We start from the raw sequence: 27,965 nt of genomic DNA, 5'->3' as shown, positions 1-27,965 counted from the left end.
TGTTTTTATGCCCATTTTATGCACAGATAGGCTAATTGTGATTAAACACACGGCCATGAAATTAGGCGCGTGGCAGAACTTCGTGCTGTTTCCACGTCGGAGCACAATCCCGTGTGTTCGGAGCTTTAAGAGAATGAGAGATCTCATTGTGGACTTGGTCTTTGTAATCCATGTGATACATACTGACAGCTCGAAAGGTCAGGGGTAACAACTATACTCTGTCCCAGCTAACTGTGGAGCAAGACTGCCCATAGCGTCAGAGAAGCGAGGGAAATCGAGTGGCCAGACGGAAGCAGTACACGCTGCTCGAACTGCAGTCGCATTCACCCACTTCACACAATTCTGTCCCTTTCACGTGTTCATTGGTGGAGCCGTCTCTCGTTACTACTTGCGCAGTGACTTGCTTTTCGTTCACCTGCTCCACAGTTAGCTGGGACCAATTGCGTATACCGAGCCCAACATCTGGGCTATTTCACTATGTCACGTGGTGAATATAAATAAGTTTACCAACTTCTAAGAAATCAGGTTGATAACTCATAAGAAATCAGGTTGCCAACTCATAGGAAATCAGGTTGCCAACTCATAGGAAATCAGGTTGCCAACTCACAAGAAATCAGGTTGCCAACTCATAGGAAATCAGGTTGCCAACTCACAAGAAATCAGGTTGCCAACTCCAGAATCACCATCATCATTTCACTGATATGAATAAGTTTTATTTACAATTTCAGATTTCCGAGGTCGGTCTGACGCTCGGTTGACGTTGCCTCATAGTGCGAGGGAACCAGCGACTTTTGTCCTGCTCTCGCCTTGCTTTTTCCATTGAACCAGCGCAATTTTGTCCAGCCGCTTACTTTCATAGCCGTGCGTTCAAATCCTTTACAGTTGAAAGCCACTGTGCAATGTGCCTTCACCAGTTATCGAACCCGGAAACCCTTCACTACAACATTATACACTACTTACTTACAATAAAGGGTCTCCCCGGTGGAACAGTTTGGAAGTTCTTATAGTTTTCGATGCATTATAATCAACAGCACTGCAATATTAAAGTGTTCTATTCAGAAATCAAATAACGAAAAACAAAAATGTCTAAAAACAATTCTTTATTTTTAATCATGCAATATTGACAGTATACGATACAAAGGTAGGCTAAATGTGTTAAAACCCTTACAGACCTTATAAATATTAACCATTAAAGAATCTACTGATTCTAGTACATAATTTATGCACTTGGTGGCAGATACGAACGATCGGGTTTCCCTGCACCAAATCTTGACTGTGAGACTGTAGATGCACTGAAGCTGCCACCCCGTTCAATGATGGCGCCATTCCCGTTACCCAACCTCTGCTGCCCTCTTCTGGATCCGGGGTTAAACTTGGCGGGAGAACGGTTGAACGAACTTGGAGATTGGCCTCTGGATCTGCTTGGGGAGACTCTGGTAGGTGCACCGTACACTGGAGACTGACTGCTTTCGCTAGCTACGTCCTGGGGTGGGGGTAAGTAGCCGGAATCAGGTTGATAAGGGCTCTTGCTGGCTGATGGGTAGGGTGAGTTTTGTGCTCCGGTGAAAGACACGTCGTTTTCAAAGTCCTGTTGCGATGCGAACGGGTTTGCGTTGCTTGCAGATGCTGATGGTGGGCCATACTGGGGAGATGGTGCACTTGGGTTTCCAAACTGGGTGCCTGGGACAGGTCTTCCCTGGTAGCCGCCGTTTTGTGCAGCAAAGGCTGGTTGTTGAGATTCAGCACCGTCAAAGCTTGCTGCTTGGGATTGGTAGTTGTTGGAACCAGAGCCTCTGTAAGGAGCGTCGTACAATGCTTGAGGACGCTTTGAGCCTGAGCTACCAAAGCCTGAAGGAGAGCTGCTGCTCCCTGCAAATTGACCTCCTTTTGAAGGGGTACTGGAAGGAGCTCCGTACAATGAAGCAGGTCTCCGCTGGGTTGGTGAAGAGCTACCTTGCCCATTGTAGGGCGAAGCTCCTTCTACCTGGTTCAGTGGAGCTCCATAGGAGGAAGATAATCCTCCAGAACCACCTCCTCTATTAAAACCAGAGCTGGTAGGCTGAAACCGGTCTCGACTGTTAGGTGGGAACCTGACAGAATCTCTAGGTTGGTTGTTGGGGGATGCAGTTTCTTGTGGGGGAAGATAAGCGTTACCGGGTTGTTTAACCTCATCGCCTTGAGAAGAAGGTTCAAAAGGCCCTTGCTGGCTGGGGTAGTTAGTTGACGGAGATCCAAAACCATTACTTGCTGGTGGCGGACCGTACGCGGGACCGGGAGGGCCTGATGAGGCTGGTCGAAACTCCTGCTCAGACTCGCCCTGTGGACCGGAAGATGGTTGGAACTGTCCAGGCCCTGCAAGAAACCCATTGCTGGCCCCGGACTCTGCTGCTTGCTGAGGTCCAAATGGTCCATCTCTTGAAGGCGGACCGTACACCGGCTTAGGTCCCGATGCAATCTCACCTCTGGACGCATAGCCGCTCTCCGCTGCAGAAACGTAAGAGTCCCCAGGCGCGGATACGTCAATTGGCGACGGTCGAAACCCTGAATACGCCTGCTCTGGTCCTTGGTAGCTGTTCTGACTGCTCGAAGGCGCAAATTCAACGTTTCTATTTGGAGGCCCATACTCTGGCCTTAACTGTAATGAAACGACACAGTGTAATTACTAAGGCCGTACTGGAAAGTGGACAAGGGGAGGCGGGGGGGGGGGGGGTATATATTTTACACATATAATTTCATTTTGGTATCAGTAATTTGATAATTATTCTAAGGGCGTTACAGGAACATGACAAAATTGAAACACTACTTCTCCTGTGGAACTAATTAAAACTACATAAAAGAGCTTCGAAATACTTTTATCTGTAATGATCTAATATGCATACGTATATGTCCTAATGAACGCATTCATTTAATTAATTTTCATAACCTGAATTTCTATATAGTTCAGCAACGTACCACGCTATCGTCTGTGGCGCTGTGGTCGTTGATGAATGATGTAAAGCTGTTTATACGTAGTAAAAGAATATGTTTTGTTTTTAATGTGGAATTTGTTATAAAAATTCAGTGGAATTTAGATTGTGGAGTAAATAACTTAAGATGGCATTTTGACATGATGTAGAGCTGCCCCCCCTGGCCCCCCATAATCGCCGCCACTGTGTGTGGCTTGTCGTGCCACTACCGCTTGAACGTTTATTGGTTCGCTCCCAAGTGCCATATGTCGCATAACGCTTCGGTGTAAATTCTTTCGTAAGACAACGTACTTTACTCCCATATACACAAAAACATTTGAATGTCAGAGCACGTAATGACATGAAGTAATTCTAAAAATACATTGTTTATGACGTCATAGCCAGAAATGCAAAAGTGGCACGTGTCAAGAATAATTTAATACGGTCTACATATTGATGTACACTGACAAAAGGGTTATGGAATTGCACATGGTGACATCATTTATTACTCTACAAAAAACGAATGCAGCATAAAATTGTTATTGTATATTTATAACTGAGCATTCGAGAGTAACTTCAACCTATTTTCTTTATTGTTACCTGTGTTTGTTCACTCTCTCCGCCGTTGTACCCTGAAAGGTTGGGATTTTCATTGTTGAAACTGGAACCAGAATCTTCACCCCTTCCGGGATATCCTCTGCTAGAATCGAATTCATCTTGATTTTGACTTTCACTGCCATCTGGTTGTCCGAAAGGATTTATTATCAGTCGATTAGCTGGTGGATTATAGTTATATCCCTGCTCGGCCTGAAATATAATGACATTAATTATTGAACTATTATTAATTAATTATTAATTATTACAGACAAGATAATTATAGGATTTAATATATTCATATTCAAATGAACTCAACATTCTCTTTTCACGGAAAATTAGAATTTAGAACCTGAAGTAAGATCTTTTTTCTAAGTTCAAACAAATCATCCATAAGAAAGAGCTGATAACATTTTTCTAAATAATCGGTTGCCAATATTAGAAAGTTCCACACATTAACACATTTGCTCTTTTGCTTTTGGTGTGCAAAGGGTGTCCTTTCCGGAAGGTACCCAACAACCTCTCTGACACTGCATTCTGTAGCATAACGAGGCTCTGGTGTCGAGACCTGCAGACAGAATAATCGTTTGTATGAATTGTGTTTTGTCGTCTGCATGTGTTCGTAATTGTATTTTCATTCATGGCATCATAACACCATTCATCCTCATCGTCGCAATTAGCCAAAAGTAAATTGATAATCCGTGCCTATATCCCGACTTACCAGTCTCCCTCCCACAATCCTACCTAGAGATGTGGAGTTCTTCAACCGGTAATGGGGTGACGTGGGGTCAGCACGTCGAACCCCCAGTCGTTATAGGAGAGTTCCGAGACCGGATTACGCTACTCACTCGTAGCTCCACAATTTCCTCACGATGGTGGGTTGACACCGGTCCTATAGACAGCCGAGAACCCAGAGACTGAACCCAGGCGGACTCGAACCCATGCCGTCCCGCACGGCCACGGAGGAGGACGACTTAACATAATATATTAACGAAATACAACAATAACTGAAATTAATAAGAAGCGCAGGTATTTTACATCATACGTGTAAAACAAGGAAGTAGAGTGCAACACACAACATCTTTGGGCCAGTCAGAAAAAACTGTATCAAATAGAGGAAAAAATATTTTTAAGCGATTAGATAGATATTTCCCCTCGGTCAAAAAATGAAATTTTACAGCAGGTAGTTATTTTATGTCAATTCTTTTAGTAGGAAACAATGCAGACAAGATATACATGTTAGATCATTAGTGTTAAGAATTTTTGCACATGCCCATTATAAAATTTTCTTCAATTGATTCAGTGTGACTTAAATGAGGCAGCAGTTTGCCGTTTTTTGGGGTTAAGTGCTTTTTTCCGAACACCCCAGAAATGACCCCAGTGGTGCATTCACGATGGTATCTCGTGGGCTAGTGGAACCACGAGCAAAAAAACCTGCGCAGACCCGCGACTCCTGTGCACCGCATTCCCTCGTGGAGGGGAGGTGCAGAGTGGAGCATGCTGTCTTATGGCCCGAGCTGAAGGAAGGGTAATGTGCGCGGATACTTTTCGTCGAAGGTTCTTGTCCTTGTTGTCGCTCCATACCTTTGGTTTTCACAACGTTACGTTTGCCGAATAGTTATTGTTCACTTTCGTTGTCGTTTCTAGCTTAATTTTAGACTTCAAAGTGTGGGATCGGCTTTTTCTATAATTTACGATTTATTGTTAGTTTGAGAGACTTCAGTAGAGCGAGGGAGGGGGCTATTATTTCGCTTAACGTTTGATGCCAATGAAAATTGATTGTCTTTTTGACGTTACAAGGACTAAGATTGGCATCTATTTATGTTTATTGACGATTTAGGTGAAGTCGGACGAATATGACTACCTTAGGATTCGGAAATTTACCGGAATGAGAAACAATTATGTGTATGGCTAATGAAGAACCGTGTACGATACACTGTAGCGCACATGAGCTAAACTTCTCTTTTTTATTTACTGAGTAAGAGTATGAAAAGAAAACTCTGCAAGATCTATTTTACCCCGATCAGTGGGGGCTAATATATGATCACGAATATGGACAATTATTATTTATTAGATAAATATTAACACATTCGTTCTTACAATCAGTAATAAAACTGAAATGATGGATTCAGCATTATCATACATATCATAAAATTGTCCTGCAGTTCAAAATTTACCTCATCCTTCTGACAAACAGGGTGTATAAAAATATATTTTATTCAGAATACCAACACAAATACTATTCTGCCACATGGAACAAATTTCGGGACAAATCTACACTTCACCACTGACCTCATGATGAAATCCCGTATTATACGCTTGTAGGCCTGTTTAGACGTAATAACGTTTGGGTATTGTAGTAAAAAAAATTACTCTGATGTTATTTTCGTATGGTACGAGTTAAGATTTAGAGAGTACGTTTCTTAAAATAACGGCAAAATGGCATAGCAATAACGAAACTTGAGTTTGATTTGTTGTTTTAAGTCAACTTTATGCACAGATAGGCTAATCGGGACTGGACCTACAGTTTAAAGTGGAATCGGAAATGGCCTTAATTACGAACTGCACCAATGTGTCGTGCAATACGAGACTGTTCACAGCTTTCCAAATGCAGTTCCTTGTAATCAAGGGGTTCCGGGTTCGATACCCAATGGAGGCACATACTGGTTCGGATCCCACTTTAAACTGTAGGTCCCGATTAACCTTACTGTACATAAAGTGGACTTAAACAACAAATCAATCAATCAAATCAATCCAAATGCAGTTGCACCAACTTACATAAAGCATTGCAACATTGGGTAAATTGAACACAGCAATTCCGTGTAAACACGAATTCTTTTAAGGTAATATGACCATTTCATAATCAAATGTTTCAAAGGTTTGTAACTTATTTCCAAAAGAGAGTATTCCTTTGAAGGAAGATACTCTCTAGATCTTAACTCGTACCATACGAAAATAAGATCAGTGTAATTTTTTTACTACAATTTCCAAAAGTAATTACGTCTAAACAGGCCTACAATCCTCATTTTCTCCAGTTTCAGTATATACGTCACAGCTCTACCAACATGGAGTCGAAATTTTACACTGGACGGTCGTCGCTGTGACATAAAACCTTAAAATGAGCCCATATTTCCCATGTGTTGATATTTCCCTACTTCCCCTTTTAGTTTACTTTAAATTACTAGGTGGCAGTACTTGCTAGTAATTGTATAGATGGAACTTTCGGCTTTTCTGATGTAACAAAGGGAGACCAAATGATGTTAATTTATATGCAGAAAAGTAAACATATTTACTAACGTAACAAATGAATAAAGCCCTGAAGCTTTAAGCAACGTCTGAATGCGTTAGATATGAACTTATATATATACATACCAAATGATCTCATTTTTATAATTACCAAACTATTCTATTTGACTTTTATGTTCCAATTCGTCTAAATTATATGTCAAATATTAACAATACTCTGTAATTATAGATAAACAATAATGTTGGTCCACTGTGATTTTTAAATGTTAAATATCCCAATTCGAAATATTATTCTATATAAATCCATCACGTTGTTTAACGGCATCTGAACTTATGATGCAATGTCGGGATTCGGAAAAAATAAAAATATATGTTTCTTTTTGTCTTACCCGGCTGACAGCACAGATCCAGAGAATCAACAAAAGCCAAGGAAGTTCCATATCAGCTGAAATTATAAACATTTAAATTAAGTCAATAAGTCATGATGAAAAAATACTTCATTTTATATCAAAATAAGGTTGTCAAATAACTTGTTCAATGCTCAATTGTATGTGAGAAGCTAACTAAGGAACAGTCCATTGAAAGAAGAAGAAAAACTAATAAGTGTGCAAAATCAACAGGCTTTAAATATTCTAAAGAAAGCCAAAAGTTATTAGATTGGTCAATAATCATAACAAATGTTCCAGAAAGCAAAATTGGTGACGAACAGGTATTAACAGTTTACAGAGTAAGATGGCAAGAAGAGTAAAGAAATAATGATTGTTTTCATAGTGCTACACACGATATTGTTAGCATGATTCGTGTTAACGTACATTTTGATTGATATTAAAATTATTACTTTCTTAAACTGCTCCAGATATTTTCTAGCATTTAACATACCTACAATCTATCTATATAACATATCTAGCATTGCAGACCCATATCTACAATCGATATTAGATATTTAGTGCCATCTGTTATTTGAAATTTAAGACGGCATACCTGTCGAGAAATTGATTGATAAACAATAACAAAAAATGTGGTTTTATTTTTAGAGAATCTTCAGGTACACATTCATTTTTTATGGCTTCCCTTTGGCTCTTTCCGGATTGGGGGCGAGTCCTTCTTGAAAATGAATGTCTACCTGAAATTATATATTTCACGCATATAAAATCATTTTAATTCTAGTAATTTATGTTAATTGAAGGAAGGTGTTGCAGCAAAATATTGACTACGAACCGTTTTTTTTTAATACGTCTGAATAATATGGCTAATATTAACAATAGTTTGGCCGGCTTCCTCTAGAAAAAATACTTTGCTTGCCCCTTCCTGGAAAACAAAATGCTGCGGACGTCTATGAAGAAAGCTTACTGGAACAATTTAATTCTTGTTCGCTCACCTTGTACATAATTTGTGTGCAAGAGGATGAGATTTTGTGAAGTCCCGTTTCACCTAATTGCTTAAGTGATTGAAAGGGAAATAATGCAGGAAATTTAACGGTCTCTCAACAGTGAGATACACGCTCTGTTATGTTAATTCATCCTCAATTAGTGCTTAGGGTTAGGTTAGGCTAATAATAGACCGAATCTTACCTTCATTAGCGCTTAGCATTAGTCACAAAGACTATTGACTCTTATGTGACTGACACATCTGATTACATGCTCTATTTAAATAGCATTTGTAAACTTTAAAATATAGACATATATGATTAAAGGTTATTCATTAAACTTTGATGAAACAATACACTTACAAGGGAGGATATCTAAGTGGCCCCCTCTGATTTCCATGAAACTTGACAGGCGTATAAAGGGGCCCAAAGGAAGAAATACGTATTTTTGTGTTTGAGCAAAAAAAAAACTGTTTTAGGGGGCAACCCCCCCCCCTCAAATGTCAAGATGAGGAGAAATTGAAGTGGGGATCTGACCCAGAAACCACGTAAATATGGCATAGAAAGAACACACACATATAATTGGAACATACACAGCACAGAACTGTAGGATTGTCGGTACCAAACGCAAGTGCTATCGTGAAGGACGATGGCGGTTGATGTTCTGTGCTAATAGTACTGGCAGATACACAAGTGGGACGCTTGAGATATGAAGTGCATATCACTGGCAAACACAGCTCTGTGCTCTGTGTGTTCCAATTATATGTGCGTGTTCTTCCTATGCCATATTTACGTGGTTTCGGGGTCAGATTCCCACTTCAATTTCTCATCATCTTGACATTTGAGGGGGGGGGGGTTGCCCCGTAAAACAGTTTTTTAGCCGAAACAAAAAAACACACATTTCTTCCTTTGGGCCCCTCTATACACCTGCCAAGTTTTATGGAAATCGAAGGGGGACACTTAGATAACCTCCCTTGTTAGATTTAACAAGATTGATTGATTCACTGATTGACTTGCTTTATTTTACTTCGCTTTTGTGCCACTTTTGGCTAATTTGCAAAGAAGGGGATGAGTGATGATGAAATTGATGAATGAACACTCACAAATATCCATGCCCAGGCCGGGAGATTTAACAAGAGAACACACCCCTAAAACTGTAACGTTTAAGGATAGGTGCACTCACTTTTCCTCTCACGAGTTCATTGTTCGAACCATCTCGAGTCAGCACTTGCGCAGACCTCTCGCTCGTTCCAGAGATTTCCGGGAGAGAGCATAGTGCCGCCTTTCTTTCACTTTTGGCTCATCGCGACGATAAATAATAGAATAAAGGCTTAGAATACATTTATGGACACTCACAAGGATCGATTGATAGATTGTATTAAGTCCACTTTATGCACAGAAGGGCTACCTTGGACTGGACCTACAATTTAAGTAGGATCCGAACAACTTGCCATGTGCCTCCACCCGGGACCCCTTGGTTACAACAGAGGAGCAACCACGAATTTTTGTCAGGGGAGGGAGCAAGTACCAATAATAAACGTACCAATGCCATTGTTATTATTACTAGTGGTAGTAGCAGTATCAGTAGTATCAAAGACGTGTTCCTCATAAATTACGCAAAAAGGGGGTAGAAGTCGGTGCTAAAGCATTTATTTGGAAGAAAGTATTTGAAATATTTTTTCAACACATTCAATTTCACATTAGCTAATAATGGAAAACAAGCACACAATCTGTATTTTTGAATGGCAGAAAATGAATGATAAATGCATTCTGAAGATAATTCTTCTTATACATGTATAACTTTCATGTACAACATATGTTTTACACATATGCAACACGGAGCGACATAAAATAAGAAAATACATATGCAACATGCTAACACTAAATTGTGTACGTATTCAAAGTGTATCCAATACATATGTTGTTGTTGATTTAGTTTATTTTACTTCGCGTTTTTGTGCCTCTTGGCTAATTTGCGAAGATGGGGATGAGTACCAATACATATGTACAACACATATTATTTAAGTACATTACAGAAGACAATGAAATTGCGAGCGAAGCGAGCAAAAGAAATAATTTACATCTAATTTTTTGCAATTGAGAACAATATTGATTTAATACGGCGCAAATAATTTCACGGGGCGCTATGGTATTCTCTCTTTTACAACTTTTTTCATTTAGATCGCTCGGCATCCATGGACGACTCCCGCCACCCCCTAGCTACGGCTCTCAACTTGACCAGACTGAGAAAAGCAGCCATTACGAGCAAGAAATTTTTACGAAATGTGATTTCGTTTGCATAAAATTTGAAATCGCGGGGGGCAATTGCTCCTCTGTGCCCGTGCAGGTGCTCTTGACCGTCAACGTTGGCCCCCCTAGATTTTGCCCCTCCCTACCTCCTGTGTTTGCGCCACTGGATGTTACCACTCCCACGTCGGGAAACCCCAGTACACTCACAAGAAACACTACCATTTCCCAATCTTTATATTTAACCCAGCATAAATATAATTAAATGAAATAATTAATTACTTACAGCAAAACACACGCGTGTAAAAATTCACAAAATCCAATTCAAAATAGACCTACTGAAGCTGCAGACCACCCACTGCACCAAGTCGGCAATCAACACAAATGCAAAGGAAATGCATGTGTTTGTGTATATATACATAACCGAAGACCCCCCTTGTTGTTTGTTTTTTGCAACCACCACCTGCCCACACGCGCATCGCAAGAAGATGACCTTTTCAGGATCTTATGAAGGCAATTTACAAGCACGAGGGCTTCTGGATCAAGAAAAACAAAACACTACCAAACACGTGTATTTGAAGACTTCAATACAACCACGATTTCCTTCATCTGTCGTCCATTAGACAAGATTCAAGGACGAAGCCTCGCGTGATACCAATGCAGAAATCGGATGTGCAAAATGGCATGGAAGGACCAATAATGAGTCAGTAGCTCTTTGTCAAAGCGAGAGAAAACTTGCTGGGTCAATTGGTTATGACTCATTGCTAATTCAAGATCTCTTCACTGCAATTGTATTCGTTAGATGGTAGCACTAATGCTTTTATTCCGTCATCTGTATTCTGTGACATTGTCGTGGTTGTATAATTCACTTTCGTTATTAGGTTAAGAGAGATTAATCATAGGTACTGCGAATATTGTGCAAGAATTAATGGACCAAATAGTGGATAATAACTTAGGCAAATATTACGTAGGTATACGATTACTATATGATGATAAATCCTTTTTAACTTGCCATAGTTAAATAATAATATGGTACGTCGTAATCATCCTGATCTATCCCGCACTTTGGGTGTTGAACATGTGTGCATATTGACGTACGATTCTGATATTACATTACCTACAAATTCTATAAACATCAAAATTGTTTGAATACAGAAAACTGAACATTGCTGACTGAGAATCAACTATCGACTTCCACACAAACTAAAACAAAGGAAGCGAAATAAAGCGTACAAACTATCGAATCATACTCAGCAATTTTAAAAGTTATTTACTTATGACAGAAATAACCTTTTACATATTTATATTGTGACCTTTACTGCGCTACAAACACAAACGTACAGTAATCACTAAAATGCGAATGATAGGAGTACGGTTTTGATGTATTGAGGGATTGGAAACGCTAGCTGTCGAATGCATAGTAATCATTAATCATTAAAATAATATGGAGACACACAATCTTTCATTTCCTCAAATAAATCGCTGCTTCTTTGTGGTTCTACCACATGTAATTTTCCTTGCATATTACATTTCGTTGCTCATATCTATAAAAAGGATTGTAAATATGGAGAAAAACATAGAAAAAGAAATAAACAATAATAAATAGACGCGTTTCGAACATTTTTCATAGAATATATATATAAATAAAAATAATAATAAAATGACAACAAAATAGTTGCATTATTAGCACTGCATAATAGTATTATTATACTCAAATAATAATACGGTGGAGGCAAATAGTGGTTCAGATCCCACTTTAAACTGTAGGTCCAGTCCCAATTAGCCTATCTGTGCATAAAAGTGTGCTTAAAACACAACTAAATTATGTAATATACTGTATTTTTGCGTCACTTTTACTATTCAATTTGTTGTTAATGAACTGACGCCCACGTACGAAAATTTGTGTGTGTGAGGGCGGGTGGAGGGGTTATATTCCACTCTGTTCTCAACACAGTGCAGTGAGGCGACAGAAGATTAATAAGGTATCATAAGACGGCTCGAAAAGATACTTTTGATACAAAATATGTCCTTCCACATTTATTCGTCGTGAACGAGAATTAATCTTTGTATGGAACTAACAGTCAAGATTAGTAATTGGCGTACGAAACCAAGGAAACTGTTACAACTTCTTACAAACCAATGTCTTTGTAATTTTTCCAATTCTATTATTTTGTCACTTTCTGTTAATGGAGATAATTAATGATGATGTTGAACGATGTTCGTATGAATTTGACAGATGAACATTCATAATAGAACACTCATGCACAGGCTCGAATCATAAAATGTCAACCTCGCTTCCACGTAGTACATCCTGGACTGCATCTTGCAGACTAACGTGGCTCTGGCGTCTGGTCTTATGGAAAGTATAATCTTCGTAGGACTGTGTGTGTGTTGTCCTTATGTGTGCTGAGTGCCCCTTTACAGCCTCAGCAATTAACCGAAGTCAGAATAATTTAAGATGTTAGTTACGACACGGCATTTCAGTTATGTTTTTAAGTTAAGGCAAAAGGCTGAACACCGTAAAACGTGACGGGTGCAAAATAGCGTAAGTACTGACACACCAAAATTTCAAATTCAAATCAGGAACTTTCTCTGAAGAGATCGTGAGCCACCGTTGGCGAACAATAAACCGAGTACATATTTCTAAGTTCGTTCATAATTCCAGAGGAAATAAACTTCCAATCTGTTGTTCAGGAAAGCCACTGTACAGTCACAGGCAAAAGAAATTGGACACCTACATCCTGAAATACTCTCTTCCCTGCAATGCGTTACGTACTGTATGACAGAAGTGCCCATCCCCCCCTCCAAAGCCAATGGTACATCCTCCCCAAAATCATGTCATGCGCCCCCCTAAATCATATCATTCGTGTCCTCAAACCATATCGCAATCCCCACAACGTATTTAATTACGACAGCGTGTCTACCGAAAGTAACTTTTTTCTTAGCTTTATTGAACACTGTACTTGATCTGCCCCTCCTCCCTAAGCAGGAGTGCCCATCACTCAAGACCGCCTCTAAAATTGTTCATCATAATCCCCCCAAAATAGTTTGGATGAATATGTAATAATTTATGTCTATTTGAATGAAATACCATGTTAAACTGTCCATATTTTTTAATTGTTCAATTTTCGAAAAAAAACTTAAAGCTATCACATTGATTGGTTAAATATAGTAAATTAAATTATGTTAATATTCATATATATAGTGTTTGTGAGTGGGTTTATAAAAGTCGCAATTTGAGTATTTAACACAAATTGTTACACAACTTAAGATAAAGACAGAAAATTCAAACTTGGTAAACCAAATAACATGCTCCAGCCTTATGACCGATTTAATTATTGTTTCACAAGACATTACAGAACATTAGCTACAAATTCTTAAGCTCAGGGCGATAATATAATGCGGTTCCTCTTTCAAAGACCTCACCCCCACCCTTGTTTTCTTTGGGTGAATATAATTATTTTAGTAACCCATAACAATAATTACGTAGATTTTATCTTCAGGGCAAATTTAACATGTTAAATTAAATTTTCCTGTGCCATGAAGTTAGAAATGCGGATTCGAGATATTTTTGTTCCAAATGATGCACATGCTTTATATTTAAGCAGTATACCAACACTAACCATTATATTTTAAGAAGTGATGTTATTAGTGAATATCGAGAAAGTCCACTTTATGCACAGTAAGGCTAATCGGGACTGGACCTACAGTTTAAAGTGGGATCCGAACCACTATGTGCCTCCACTGGGTATCGAACCCGGGACCCCTTGATTACAAGGCGACGATACTACCACTGATAATATAGCTTATGTCTTGTAATGAAGCTGTAGTATAAAACTTCACATTCCTCTCAGTAAAGCGCCAACGCGCATTCTCGTAAACGAAGCGAGAAAGAAAATATTTACATCCATTTCTTTGCAGGTTTTCAAGAATATTAATTTAATGAGGTGTCAATACTTTTACGATCCTCAGATATTTAGTCTTTTCCTGCTTCTCTTTTGGCACGTACCGGGTCGAAAACTGCTAAATACAGTCTCCAAAATGTAATGCTCGAACTCTCTCTCCACTACAGAAATCCCTTGACAATCTAAGATTTAACACTTTATCAAGAGATTCCTATCCGCCACCCCCCTTAAATTTAATCCTTAATCCTATCACCAAAATTTCCATGCCAATTTTAGACTTACTGTTGATATTGAAGAGTGGATATTGCCTCCTCCAAAAAAATTAATTCTCAGTCTTCACACCAGAATTTCCGCAACAGTCTAATACACAAGAATTGGACCCCCTGTAACTAAAATACCCGCCATAATCGAAGATCTAGAGTTGGATACTGTCCCTCCCAACGTTTAATTCAGAACCCCCCCCCCAGAACCCACGTGTAAAATAAAACATAATATTTTGGAGGTGGATATTTCTCCCATGTCCCTCCCTTCGATAACACCCTTAAACACTTTCTTTTCTTCATCTAATGGATTAAATATGTGCATTTCAGGTGTAAAATTTTTACCTATATTTTGTAAAAAAAAATATATATAAATGTTGAATTTTTTATTATTTGAAGGGAAAAAATCCCCCCAAAAAATCTCGATGGCGCAGCCTGCGCCATTTTCTCCCCTCCTGTGGACAATCCTGCTCTATGGCGTTAATCGAACATGCTGATGAAGTTCCATTATCGCCTTTGAGGTAGTCAACACACATAACGTACTGAAGTGAAGTGAGCATTTCAGGATATAAGCGTCTGATTGTTATTGCTGGTGACTGTACATATTCAGATATTATAAAAATAATTTCTTAAAAAGGTAAAACACACTAATCGAACATGGTCCAATGTGAGATATGGGATGAAGGGGAAACGCTTGAAAAGTCACCCAAACGTCAACTCAATTCCACGTAGTAAACGCACAGCAGTCTTGAAGGCTAACGACACTCTGGCGTCTGGGCCCACGCCCAGTATCCTGTTTTTGTGTGTGTATCGTCCAAATGTGTTTGTGATTATTCCTTCATCCATTTTATTTAATCACCACTCATCCGCATCGTCGCGATTAGCCTAAAGTGGAAGAAAAGGGATTTAAAGTAAATCAAAGCAATTCCAATATGAGATTTGTACATTTGCCACTTTCACACACATCCCTAAATGCCGTGCAGAAAATTCCGTACCTCCTACGAGTAAATGGTTCAAATATCCCATCCTGAAGATTGCAACAGCTACTTCCGTGATAAACTCACGCACAGCCTTCCTACGTTTACTGCTGTAGGTAGGAAGTGAACATATCACCCGCAAGGACAATCTCACCTTAGCTGTGTTCATCAGAGAACTAATTTGCTAATTAATCCAGTGCCTTGAAAGGACTTCTCTTCTTTCTAAGCGTGATGTTGGGATGAGCAGTTCGTGTCTCATCTCTGCCTATGGCATCCTCTGTTTTTTCCCCCATTCTGGAGATCCATCCTGTTCTTGACATGAAACCGTGTGATTGTTGTCCTTGATGCCCAATATAGTTCTTTCACCAAACATTTCAAGTTATGCTCCAGATGCAAGTATACGGAAAGAACAATTTTCAAGTACTTAGTTTTTTCGATAGCCTAGTGGTAGCTTCCGGTAGAGTTAACGATGTCAAGTTCCAGGAGGCGGATCGACGGACCGGTTCCTCCCCTCCCGACGTCAATGTTCTCGACCCTCCCCCCCTTCCGATACCCATTCATGCTCCGATTCTCTGACGTCTATGAGTTTCATGCCTTCACTACCATGGGAACTGTGATGACTGATCACCAGTGGCGGCGATTGGGTGCCAGACTTGGGGGGCAAGGACAGTTTACTTTCTCTTAGTAGACAATAATTAGCATTTTAAGTTTGTAGTGTAGGGCAACTACCCTCCGCTACCTAATCGCCGCCACTGCTGATCGCTATTCTTCTTTGGCACAAACCTTCAGTGAGATCGCTATCTTAAAATGATTATGAGTGGGCCATTTAGGTTGTAAAAATTAAATACATATTAAAAGTGCACAGTCTGGCAATAAGACATTTATCACACACAATATACAATACTATAAACCTTTTTCGAGCACGCCTCATCTCCAGAAAGCTATCAACTCGGGGCAAGCCCTGGCACCTAACGACCTGTTTGGTGAGATGAGTCAAAGCAAGGATACTATAAACCTTTTCCTGCTCCCCCAAAAGTAGGCAATAGTTAGGCTGGATAGTTCGATGAACTAACCGATATCCATGTCAGAATAGATTATTACGAATTAATTAGAATAGAATATAATAGAATGGTCTTTATTTAAGCAGGCTTGTTCTTATAACCAACCCTTGTCAGACACACAATGAACGAATATAAAAATAAGAAAAAAATTGAGTAACTCTTGCTGAAGAGGAAATAATTTTCTGCAAATTGTGATTTTATAACTACTTAAATATTGCATTTTCTTAGTTCTTTCGTTACTAAATTATTGTGTTTTAGATTTGTGAAACGTTAAGCAATATTCTAGCTTAATGTGATTTCTATGACCAAGTGAAGAAAAATAATCTCGTCCTTCCATCTATGAATGAAAAATGCAAGCTTCATAATTTTCGAGAGTAATTTCATCAGCCACTAGTGTGTCTAAAATATAAGTGTGACGGACAATAATATGAACCAAATATTTTTATGACAAAGGTTTAGAGTTTTTACATCTTTTTCGGCTACCAACCAGTTAAATGAGAGTAAGAGTTTATCTATTTTCGCTACATCAATTTGATAATTAACTATGAATATTATTGTTACGCCTAAGTAGGTTTTATTCTCCTGGAAACCCATGCGCATAGCATTAGCAATCACTTTGGATGAGACTGTGGCATTAAGTTTATCACTAGCTTCAACCAGTCATCAATAAATTGTTCGCCGCCGATTGGTCAGTTGCTTTATGAATAACTAACCTTTCAAGCAGGATTACGGTAAGTCATCAACAGAGCTATCTATCGAAACTTTGCCGAGTGAGTCTGAGACAATGGAATTTTCTTAAACCTTAGTGTTCCTATAGAAATAGATAGTTAAAGCATCATCGATGGCGTAGTGGTAACGTCGCCGCCTCGTAATCAAGAGGGTCCAGGGTTCGATAACCGCTGTAGGCACATAGTGGTTCTGATCGCACTTTAAAACTGTAGGTCCAATCCCGATTAGTCTATGTGTGCATAAAGTGTACTTAAAGCAAGTAAATAGGTAGGATGGCTGTCTAATCGGGTCGATTCTTATTACCACTGTCGCAACTAACCAAAAGTAGAGAAAACTGACGTAAAATATAATACATCTATAAGTATTGTACTTACTACTAAAAGGTTATTGAGCTTACGCACACACACACACACACACATACGCACGGGGGCTGCCAGGAGTACTTGGGCACCACCTAATGTCTCCTCAAAAAATAAAATATGTTGAAACTATCATGAAAACAATGAAAATAATATTCGCGTTTTAAAAAATAAAGAATTACGTCTCATTTGAGACGATCCCCGCTTTCTCTTTCTTTCACCTAAACAATAAGTATTTCTCTATCTTGAGTGTGCGATTTCGATTGCTACTGCAATCTTCTTATGTATAAATGCAAATAAGCAAATGGGCTTTTGCGTAGCGAGATTGTTTGAGTTATCGCCTTTGGTCCGATCAGTAACTTGTTCGATTCCCTGTGGGAGCCGCTGAATTTCGGCGTTGACTCAGCGTCGTGAGGACAATTGGGGAGCTAGTTAAAAAGATGTAGCGGAAAGATATTCGCGATTAAAATTACCACCTGAGCGCTAGCGTCGCTTCCAATATGTCCGCTCTATGTAGGATAAATCTTTGTTTACACTCAGTAGTACGTAATAGCCTCGGGTTGTCATGGCTGGTATGGAAGAAACGTTTAAATTAGAACTAACTAACTCTCTAGCCTTTTTAAACCCGAAGGTTCATGCCTGCAGCAACACAGGCCTTCCATCTGTCCCTATCTTGAGCAAGATCTATATACTCTTTTCCATCCCTACCGATTTCCTTTAGGTCCATCTCAACGTTGTCCCTCCATCTTCGTCTTCGCTTTCCTACAGGTCTCTTACCATCAGATTTCCCAACAACAATCCTGTAAACTCCTCTTTCCTCTGCCATTTGTGCCACGTGGCCTGCCCACCTACTTGATTTAATTATTCTAATAATATCTGGACATGAATACAAATTATGTAGTTCTAAATTATGTAACCTTCTCCACTCACCTGTCTCCTCATCCCTTTTAGGTCCAAATATTTTCCTAAGGATATTATTTTTAAATACTCTCAATTTATGTTCCTCTTTCAATGTAAGGGACCAAGTTTCACATCCATATAATACTACAGGCAAAATTACTGTTTTGTATATTTTAACTTTTAGTTTCTTAGATATTAAACGAGAAGACAAAAGTTTGTGAAGAGAGAAGTAACATGCATTTCCTGAATTAAGCCTACTTTTTATTTCCTCTTTAATATAATTTTCATTTGTTAATATCACTCCTAAGTATTTGAATTTGGAAACTGGTTCAAACGAGTTGTTATCAATAATTAGATTATGATTATTACCTAACACTTGTAAGCATAGCTATATTTAGTTTTCTCTTTGTTAACTTCCAAACCTATCTCTTTAGCAGTTTTGAAAAATATTTTAGCATTATTCTTAATTGTATTTATATCATCCCCTAATAAGTCTACATCATCTGCATATGCTAAGTACTGAGTCACACCATTTAATTTTAGTCCTTCTTTAGTTTCTTTTACCTTCCTAACAGCATATTCTAAGGCAAAATTAAAGAGCAATGGAGATAATGCATCTCCTTGTTTTAACCCATCATGAAACGTTTAAATTACGCGAAATTTTTAAATACTACGAATGCAATGAAAATTACAGGAACTATAACGAAGGTGAAGCTGTGCTGAAAACGCAGACGAAACTAATGTATACGCACTATTTCTTCAAAGCAGTCCTGTTGCATCTGCACACAGGTTGTAACTGGGGCTCTCGGAAATGATTTAAAATAAAACAATAGATCTGTTCTTGAAAAGGTGGCTCGGGAGAAACTTGACAATATATCGTTGCAGTCGTTCCTCCAAAAGGGCAGGTTGGTTTAATAATAACACAGGATAATAATAATAACAATAGAATTCACAATTTCATTGAGACTATCTTCACTGAAAAAGTACTTAATTACGAAATAACATTAGCATGTCGATTTTCTATTTCTGGTAGACTTTATTATTACAGACATTAATTAATTTTCAAACAATTTTCATCTTCGCACTTATCGACTTGCACCTGTTCCAAATTTCATACATAATACCACAGACAACTTTGTCTGTGGCAAGACGCTTCATGACTTTTCGAAAAGAAAAAAGTTTCGTTCATAAAGTACAATTAAAACTTAACTTGCATGGTAATAGAATCGTCTTTGGGAAAATAAAGTGAACGGATTCGTGCATTCTTCACAATTTTCTTGCCGCATTTCATGTTATCCTCCATGCCAATCTTCTGTCAATCAATTCTGTTTTCCGTGATTTATGTACAAATTTCATTTTGTTGATTCCACGGCTTGGAAAAACACATGTAAACTTTTCACTTGTCCTGACCCACAAAACGATTTAGAGCAAAAAACTGAACAGTAAACGTTACTCTTTCGAACATTTTCCATGCATTGTACAGTTAACGGCAAAGATAATGGTAGGAAAATTGTCCACCGCTATTTTCATTACTTTTTTATTCTACATCCTGTGTTGTTTTAAGGAATGAAACTATGTTGTTCGAAGCAGGCATTGTTCTCTGCTTATTGACATCATTATTTCAATTCATTGTAATCGCATTGTGTAATACAGACCGAGTAAAAATGGTGGTGGACAATTCGTCTACTGTTTCTTGCGCCGTTGGGTGTACGACTTCAACACTAGTATCCTATATAGAGTAGTTCCCGAAAATCTCACCAGCTGTCATATCGGATAGTTTTAATCGCGAATAGACAGCGGCGATGGGACTCGATCCGCTTACCACACGTCGCCCATTGACAAAGCCTCTCTGACAGGCATTGGCCCTTATAGGAATGTTGCTCTAAGTAGTTAAGTTTAGTTTTAAATAAACAAATAAGCCTTGTGAATTGAAGAAGGTTGAGTTACCAGTCGAGGCTGTGATCGAGAGAAGGTTAAGTGCCGGCCGATATGTGGAGGAGCTCTGAGCGATTTATAAACTGGTAATAATTGTGGTTTACTAACGGCAAATAGTAGTTATCCGAAGTTGTTAATCATTACATGTTGTTTATTAGGCTCTTAGATACTCTCAAACTTTTCAAGGATTGGGTGATTTCCTTCATTTTACTTCGCTTTTCTGCCATTTTTGGCTAATTGCGAAGATGGGGATGAGAAATTATGAAATTTATAAATGTACACTTACAAACATCCATACCCAGGTCGAAATTCAAACCCGGGACCCCTGGTGTCATAGCGTGATATGCTAACCACTCTGCCAATGGGGCCGGCTTGTTATGTTATTGTCGAGCAAAGTGGACAGATATTGGTTATGACGATTTATCTTACAGTGAATCACTGAAGCCCCACATGAATAATAAACTGAAAATTAATATTTTTTAAACATTTTAGCAACTTTCAGTATTATTACGATATAATCATTAATGGTTGTAACGACCGCCATGTTAGGCAGATTTAAGTTGTATATATTGGCATTTATCTTATTCGTATACTTTCAAGTTAAGAACTTGGATTAAATTATTTATACTTAATTGTTTTTATAATTCATGTATATATTTACGTTTTATCTTACGTTATAATATTATTCGCGTATTTTTGCAACATTCAGAATTTATAGGCTAATAATTATCCCAAATAATATATGCAACGTTTTCATTGTTTTTCAAGCACAAGTTAAATACATTGCTTTTAATATCGACTTTTGTTCAACAATGTACAAGATTGAAGTAATTTGTCTTCGTTATAAACTAAATCTTTATTTAATCATTTTTATGTCCAAGAGCAAATATGATTTATTGATTAAATTAGTTTAGTTATTTCTATATAGTTTAATATTGTAATATTATAGCAAAGTATTTCTCCCTCACTTTCAATAAAATATCGTATTCCTATTGGCTGTTTATGTTAGGAGTGGGGGAACCACGCTACGTGTTTCTGGCGATGTAAAAACTTCCACGTTGGCATTTTTTAATTGTTGCCAACCTGAACTTTAGCTTACTATCGCTAATTAACATTGATGTGTCATATAAATTATCAGTTTTTCTTGTGCTATTTTATGTTATGAGTTTGTATTGTAAGTTATGTCTGTTATGCTGCGCCTCGCACTTAAGGTAGGGAGTTGAGGTATTGCTATTAACTGTGAAGGCGGTGAGCGGACTCTCGTGTTAAATAAATTGCTTGTCACTGCCTGCGAGCGTGCATGACCCAACAAATTATAACTTTTAACTTGTGCGAATCAGTATGTACGCGCGCGATTCGTGATTAAAGATTTTGGACATTTTAATTATAAAGTATTTGGAATTTTATTTACTGTCACGTGTCGCAATTCGGTGGTTTCCTTCCTGGAGAAAGGGTGGATCGCCTTAATCCCGATCCCTGGGTGAGAACTGGTGCTCCCAACTGACCAGCCAATTCGGATCTCCATACCCTGGAGTTACGAGTGGTGGCACGTTGCATTGCATTTTGTGGTGCCGCAACGTGGGCTTAGCATTTTGTGACCCCGCAACGTGGGGCATTGCATTTTGTGGCACCGCAACGTGGGGCAAATTGCATTGCATTTTGTGGCAGCCAGCCGTGGGGCATTGCATGGTCCTCATAGGCACACAAGAAGTTTCTATGTGTGGGGATGGGGAGCAACGAAATGAAAAAAACAACCTGGTTTTGTTCTTATTCTCAAGCAACGACTTTGGTACGGGATGAATTGAAAGTCCTACAAAATGGTGCAATTATTGATTGTTCCAAACAGCGATTCCTGTTATTTGAAAAATGATACAAGGATATGAGATTTTTCATTATAAAATTGGGGGGAAAAGTAATTTTATGTGTAACATGATGGGCTAATGTAGGAGTTTTGTCACTCATAACCCCCCTTCCCTTCGGTGCGACCATGATTTATTCAAATTATTGTAAATTTTCAGGTAAAGTAAATCTGTGAAGGCAGTCTTAAATATGTTTAAAGAAAATTAAGCAAATATGTTAAATACGGTCCTGAACGTTTGTAATACTAAACAATAATGATACCATAGAAAACACCCTGTGTTTTGATTGGAATACGCTGTAAATAAAAAAGCAACTATTCTGTTATTGCAATGATTGAATTGGTGTTTTAAGTCCACTTTAAACACAGATAGGCTAATTGGAACTGGACCTACTGTTTAAGGTGGTATCCGAACCACTATGTGCCTCCATCGGCTATCGAACCCGGGAACCCTTGATTACAAGGCGACGACGTTACCACTACACCACCGGGGAGGTTAATTTAAATTTGGAAATCACAAAAAGACACTGTATTAACTCCCTTAATGGAGTTCCAATGGCTAAAATATATAAAATAATATATATTTTCATATTTTGATCCCATACTGTTTTAATTGTATGCAAAACATAGCATTAACTATCAAGTGACCAGGAACAATGTTATATTTTATGAAGTGATGTGGATTAGAAAACGTGTAAGAAGTGAATCTACAGACTAATTTAATACGAGGGATTCGGCTAATATTAACTGTAGAGATATAGCCTTGTACAGGGTGCGAAATCCTGGGGAGGACGGGGGGATTTCCTCCCACCAACAATCTTGGTCGCAAAAATCCCCCCACCAAAAAATTTCGAATATATGAAAATCGCGCCCAGTGAAAATCGGCCCCATACAAAAATCTGTGTAAATCGCGACCAGTTTAAGTATTCATTCCCAGCGACTACCTGGTCACCATGAGTCGCGGTCCACCGCTGTTGAATGTGCGGAACAATGCATTGGGATCCCCCCCCCCCCACTTTATTCTTTCCAGCTTTCTATTTATCACCCTTATTACTGCTCTAACTTTCCTAGTGTTAAGTTCAGTTCGTGCGCCTTGTGTGTTTATGTTGTTATATGTTCGATATGGACGTGACAACGACCAGCCACAGTAAGCTATGTGCCCACTATGAAGGATATTCGTATATCGTAAAGAGAACCATATGTAGAGCTCCGGATGACGCTCGCTTAGAAGTACAGAAGACACTAAATCAGGCGAAGAAGAGAGCACTAGAGGAAGATACTTCGATTTCTACAATATATTCAGAAGAGCAAGTAACGAAAAGGACGTTATGAAACAACCGGGCCAAATCGCAAGAGGTAATCAAAAGGAACCAAATTCATCTCTAGCAGTTGATCTTCAGGCAGAAGTACTAACTATGAATGACGGTAGCAGTTTTCTTTTAACCGACGATAACTTTGGAGAAAGGATCATAGTCTTGAGTGGAAAAGCAGAAAGATAAGTTCTAAAGAGTAAACAAGACAATTTATGGATGGAACCTTTAAAAGCTGTAGCAAGCAATTTTCTCAAATATGCACGATTTATGCAGACTTTGGAAGTTCAAAGAGTGAAACAAACATCTATCCAGTGGCCCTTGCATTCTTACCAAACAAAAGAAAAGAGGCATACATACATCTTTTTCGTAATGTACTTAAACATATTCCATAATGGAATCCTAAAAATGTGACCGCTGATTTTGAACCAGCAGCGATTTCTGCACTAAAAGTTGCGTTCCCATCAGTTGAAGTGCATGGATGCCATTTCCACATGAAAAAATGTCTGTGAAGAAAAGTGCAAGAATTGGGACTTACTCGCGAATACAGGGAAAATGAAGAAGTAAGATTGCATCTCCGCATGTGTGCTGCGCTGGCGTTCCTTCGGCCAGAGATGTCTTCGATGGTTGGCTCGAGATACATTCCCAAGCACCTACAGTCGCCAAACTTTCTGAGTTTTTCGACTATTTTGTGGAGAGGTGGTTAGAAAATTGTGAAGTCCCGGTCAGTCTTTGGAGTTGCAACAGACGGCGCCATCGAACCACCAACGCTGTAGAAGGCTGGCACAACAAAATTAATAATAATGCTTTGAAAGCCGAACCCTACAATTGAAGACGTGATCCAATGTATGAAGACAGAAGCAGAAAACTCAGCGTGTGCGTTAATGAGGACAGAGTTAAGTATGGAAGGCGCACGAAGGAAAACAACCTACATGAAACTGGACAAAAGGCTGAAAAAAACAGTAAAAAAGTACGAAGAGGACGGTGATATCAGAGCTTCTTTGAAAGCAATATTTCACATCCAAAAACTTGAGTAAATGGAGTAAAACTTGAGTATATGGCCCTAAAGTTAGAAGTATAGAAATGAAAATGTACATAATGTAAATAGTAACTTATAAAAAAAAATCCAATATTGACGATGCTTATAAGCTGATTTTTAACACGCCTAAATGAACTCCTAAATTTAAAATTAAAAAAAAATCAATTTTGACGATGCTTATAAACTGATTTCAAACACGCCCATATGACAAAAATTTACTTTTGCTATTTAGCCAGTCCAAAGCTTGGATAAAGTGTGATGGAAGACAGTTTTATTTGAAAAATATGATTAATTGACAGGTAGGGACCCTACTGCGCTCTATTTTCGCTGGGCGCGTTTTACAGGACACAAAAAATTTCAAGGGGGAGAGTTTTTGTTACAACAAACAAAAGATAAACAATTACTTTTAATTTCAAGTATACTGTGCTAAGAACAATATCGAATACATACAAAATTAGTGTAGTTGTGAGTATTGAATGCTTTTTCTCTCTCAGGAGATCATTAACAAATCTACATCAATGCGCACAATAAAAGTAAAAGAAGAATACAAAACAATAATTACTATGAAATCGAATTGATTTATATTAATATAAAGCAAAATCCAAATAAAAACTTGCACATAATAAAACCACTTCAACTATTTCATAATTTATTAACATCTTTAACCAGTTAGTAAATGACGCAGTTTGCTACTTTATAATATTTGATATATTTAAAAGTAACAAATTATTATTAATAATAAAAATAATAATATATTTTAAATTTAGTAATTTATTTTTACTTTTAATAACATTATAAATATGTATATCGTATAATTTATATGTATGTTTGCGGGGGGGGGGGTTGTAGATTAAGATCTTTCTCCCCCACCAGTATTAAATGATTTCGCACCCTGACCTTGTATTCTCTTAATTTGTTATTTTGATGATTATTCTGTAAGAATATAGATTTTCAATTGTTTACTTTCATTATTTAATAAATATGTTAAACTTTCATCTTCATATGCCTTTCTGTGGAAAAGGAACTTGAAGTCACGACAATTAGGATAACATTGTCCAGATAGGCAATTGAAACTCCCAAAGTAAATTAGTTTTTGCATGCCTATGCACACACACATACATACATACAGGGGATACATGTTCATCAGTAATCAATTCTCAAATCCTTTTAAAATAAGATTATCCAGTTAATATTACTTTTAGGTACTCATATTAAACCCTAAAGGAAATGATGGACATACACTTACTTGCTGAGACTTCAGGCTTTGCTTCAATAGCCGCAACTGGCTCTGAGGAGACAGTGGGCATCACGTCCATGTCTGCACGATATCACTTGCACCACCTGTCTACCCTTTTGCCATTCTTACATGCACCCGATGCGAAACACTTTTCCCTTATCGCATTCAGAAACGTTTTCCGTGTATCCAAGAACGAGCTAAGTTGTATTAGAAGTGACTTCCTGTCTTTTACAGTTGGCAACCATCGATATCAGTCCATAAACACGGAACATTTTATACTCAGTGTCGTAGAAGATATGTAGATGTTTTACGTAAGATTTTCTTGTCCTAAAAAAAGGCGGTCTAATTTAGATATGTACGTCTTTCTTTCTTGTTTCCTACAGACGAATATTGACCACTTTTAATTTCTGATTCTTTAACTTCCATACACTGAAAAAACGTTGTTAAAACAACACAGAACGTGGTTCCAGCTGGTCCATATTTTTGGTAAACGTTTAACTTGAATGGTGTTAAAATGGTGTGGACTACAACCATTGATCTGTGTTGTTTTAACATCTCTTGAGATTATGTGTGGAAGTGTAGAAAGTGACCACCAGATGTCAAGGCAAGCATATCATTAATCAATCTACAACTATAGATACACCCACAGCTTTAGGGGTAATGCTACTTCTCCCAAAAGGACTACCAATCCACTTCAAGAAACGAATAGACGCTTGTATGCTTATAATTGGCCTTAATAGAACTTGAGACACACGTTTTCCTTCTCTTGTTGATGAAAGTGATAAGTTTAAAACTATCCAATGTGTAAAATTAAACTGGAAGAACACGTGTTAATTCGACACAATCAGTGGTTCCAGGAAGTACACAACACATTTTTCGTGAACGTTTAACCTACATGGTGTTAAACTGGTGTTGATTACAACCATTGATCTGTACTATTTTAACACCACTGAGATTAAACGTTGGTCAAAATGTGGTGGGACTTCATGAGACTAATGCGTCCATTGAATACCATCCTTTTGCAGTGTGTTTTCTGTTTTTGTGAAAATAATAGAGAATGTCTTAAATTAATGGGTAATATTCGATACTCGATATTAGGAACACTGTAAGACGTTACTGTAAATTATACAGTATTCTACCGTTAAAAGCTAACAGTCTGCCTGTTAATCTATAAACAATAGACTAAGCCCTCTCTTTTTCGTGAGCAGAGGTGAGAGCATTGAAAATGTTTCGATTTTGTTGACTTCTAATTGTTTGAGCTGCACGGCCAGACCTACGTGTCAATCAAAATTATTCATGTAGTGTAAAAACTTGTATTGACTAGGTCTTCATTTCGAGGATTTTTTTTTTACACTTGCTAGTTTGTGAGAGAACGACAGTGAATGCTTACTTATAGAGGCTCGTGTACCTTGTCATTTCTCACTTGTGTGTGAAACTCCTTTGTCGCTTGTTCCTTCGGTCTGAAAGCTCTCTAACCATGACAATGAGATGGAATTGATAAGCGGACATACAGACAATCGTCCATGCAATGCCGGGGATTCAAAACCACGAACCTTAAATTATAATTTTAGTACTGGCATGTTGATAGTGGGTTGGAGGTGTAATATCCCCCTTCAGCCTCCGACTCTTCTAAAAAGGAAAAATATCTTAGATATGTAAAAAAAAATATATAAACAAAACAGTGACTACTAAACAAAAATGAAGATCCATAGGGTCTTATCCCTTCCCTTGCAAATTTCTAAGAACAAATAACAAAGCAAGGTTAGATTTCACTTATTTCCTAATCATGAAGATGGATATAATGATTTTTTTTCAATCCTTGATACACTTCATCCTCCAGAAATTAAAGTATAATCATGTTGCATTTCGTTTATGAGAAACAGTATTCTAGTCTGAATAAAGTCAGCTTAACTACTTGATTTATAAAATAAGGCATTTATTTGCCTCAAAATTATTTAATTCGATTAATATGTCCATGAGAAATATGTAATTACTTT

General features: G+C 38.1%; 1 protein-coding gene across 2 annotated transcripts; it reads right to left on the bottom strand.

The window, feature by feature from the left end:
- Window positions 1–1,083: 1,083 nt before the first annotated feature.
- On the bottom strand, window positions 1,084–26,066 carry LOC145989361 (uncharacterized). Of its 2 annotated transcripts, none has more exons than XM_083124696.1 (4): window positions 25,978–26,066; window positions 7,175–7,230; window positions 3,546–3,752; window positions 1,084–2,635 (listed from the first exon to the last, which is right to left on the bottom strand). In XM_083124696.1, exons 1-4 carry the CDS (start codon window positions 26,045–26,047, stop codon window positions 1,220–1,222), a joined length of 1,749 nt encoding a protein of 582 aa, XP_082980822.1. In that variant the 5' UTR covers window positions 26,048–26,066; the 3' UTR covers window positions 1,084–1,219. The 2 variants fall into 2 exon arrangements, with proteins under 2 accessions (XP_082980822.1, XP_082980823.1); XM_083124697.1 differs by lacking the exon at window positions 25,978–26,066 and adding an exon at window positions 10,685–10,801.
- Between the last annotated feature and the right edge of the window lie 1,899 nt (window positions 26,067–27,965).

The sequence above is a fragment of the Lepisma saccharinum genome, chromosome 6, assembly GCF_977018435.1.
Source record: "Lepisma saccharinum chromosome 6, izLepSacc3.1, whole genome shotgun sequence".
Classification (NCBI taxonomy): Eukaryota; Metazoa; Arthropoda; class Insecta; order Zygentoma; family Lepismatidae; genus Lepisma; species Lepisma saccharinum.
This window is presented reverse-complemented; position numbering and strand designations above follow the sequence as displayed.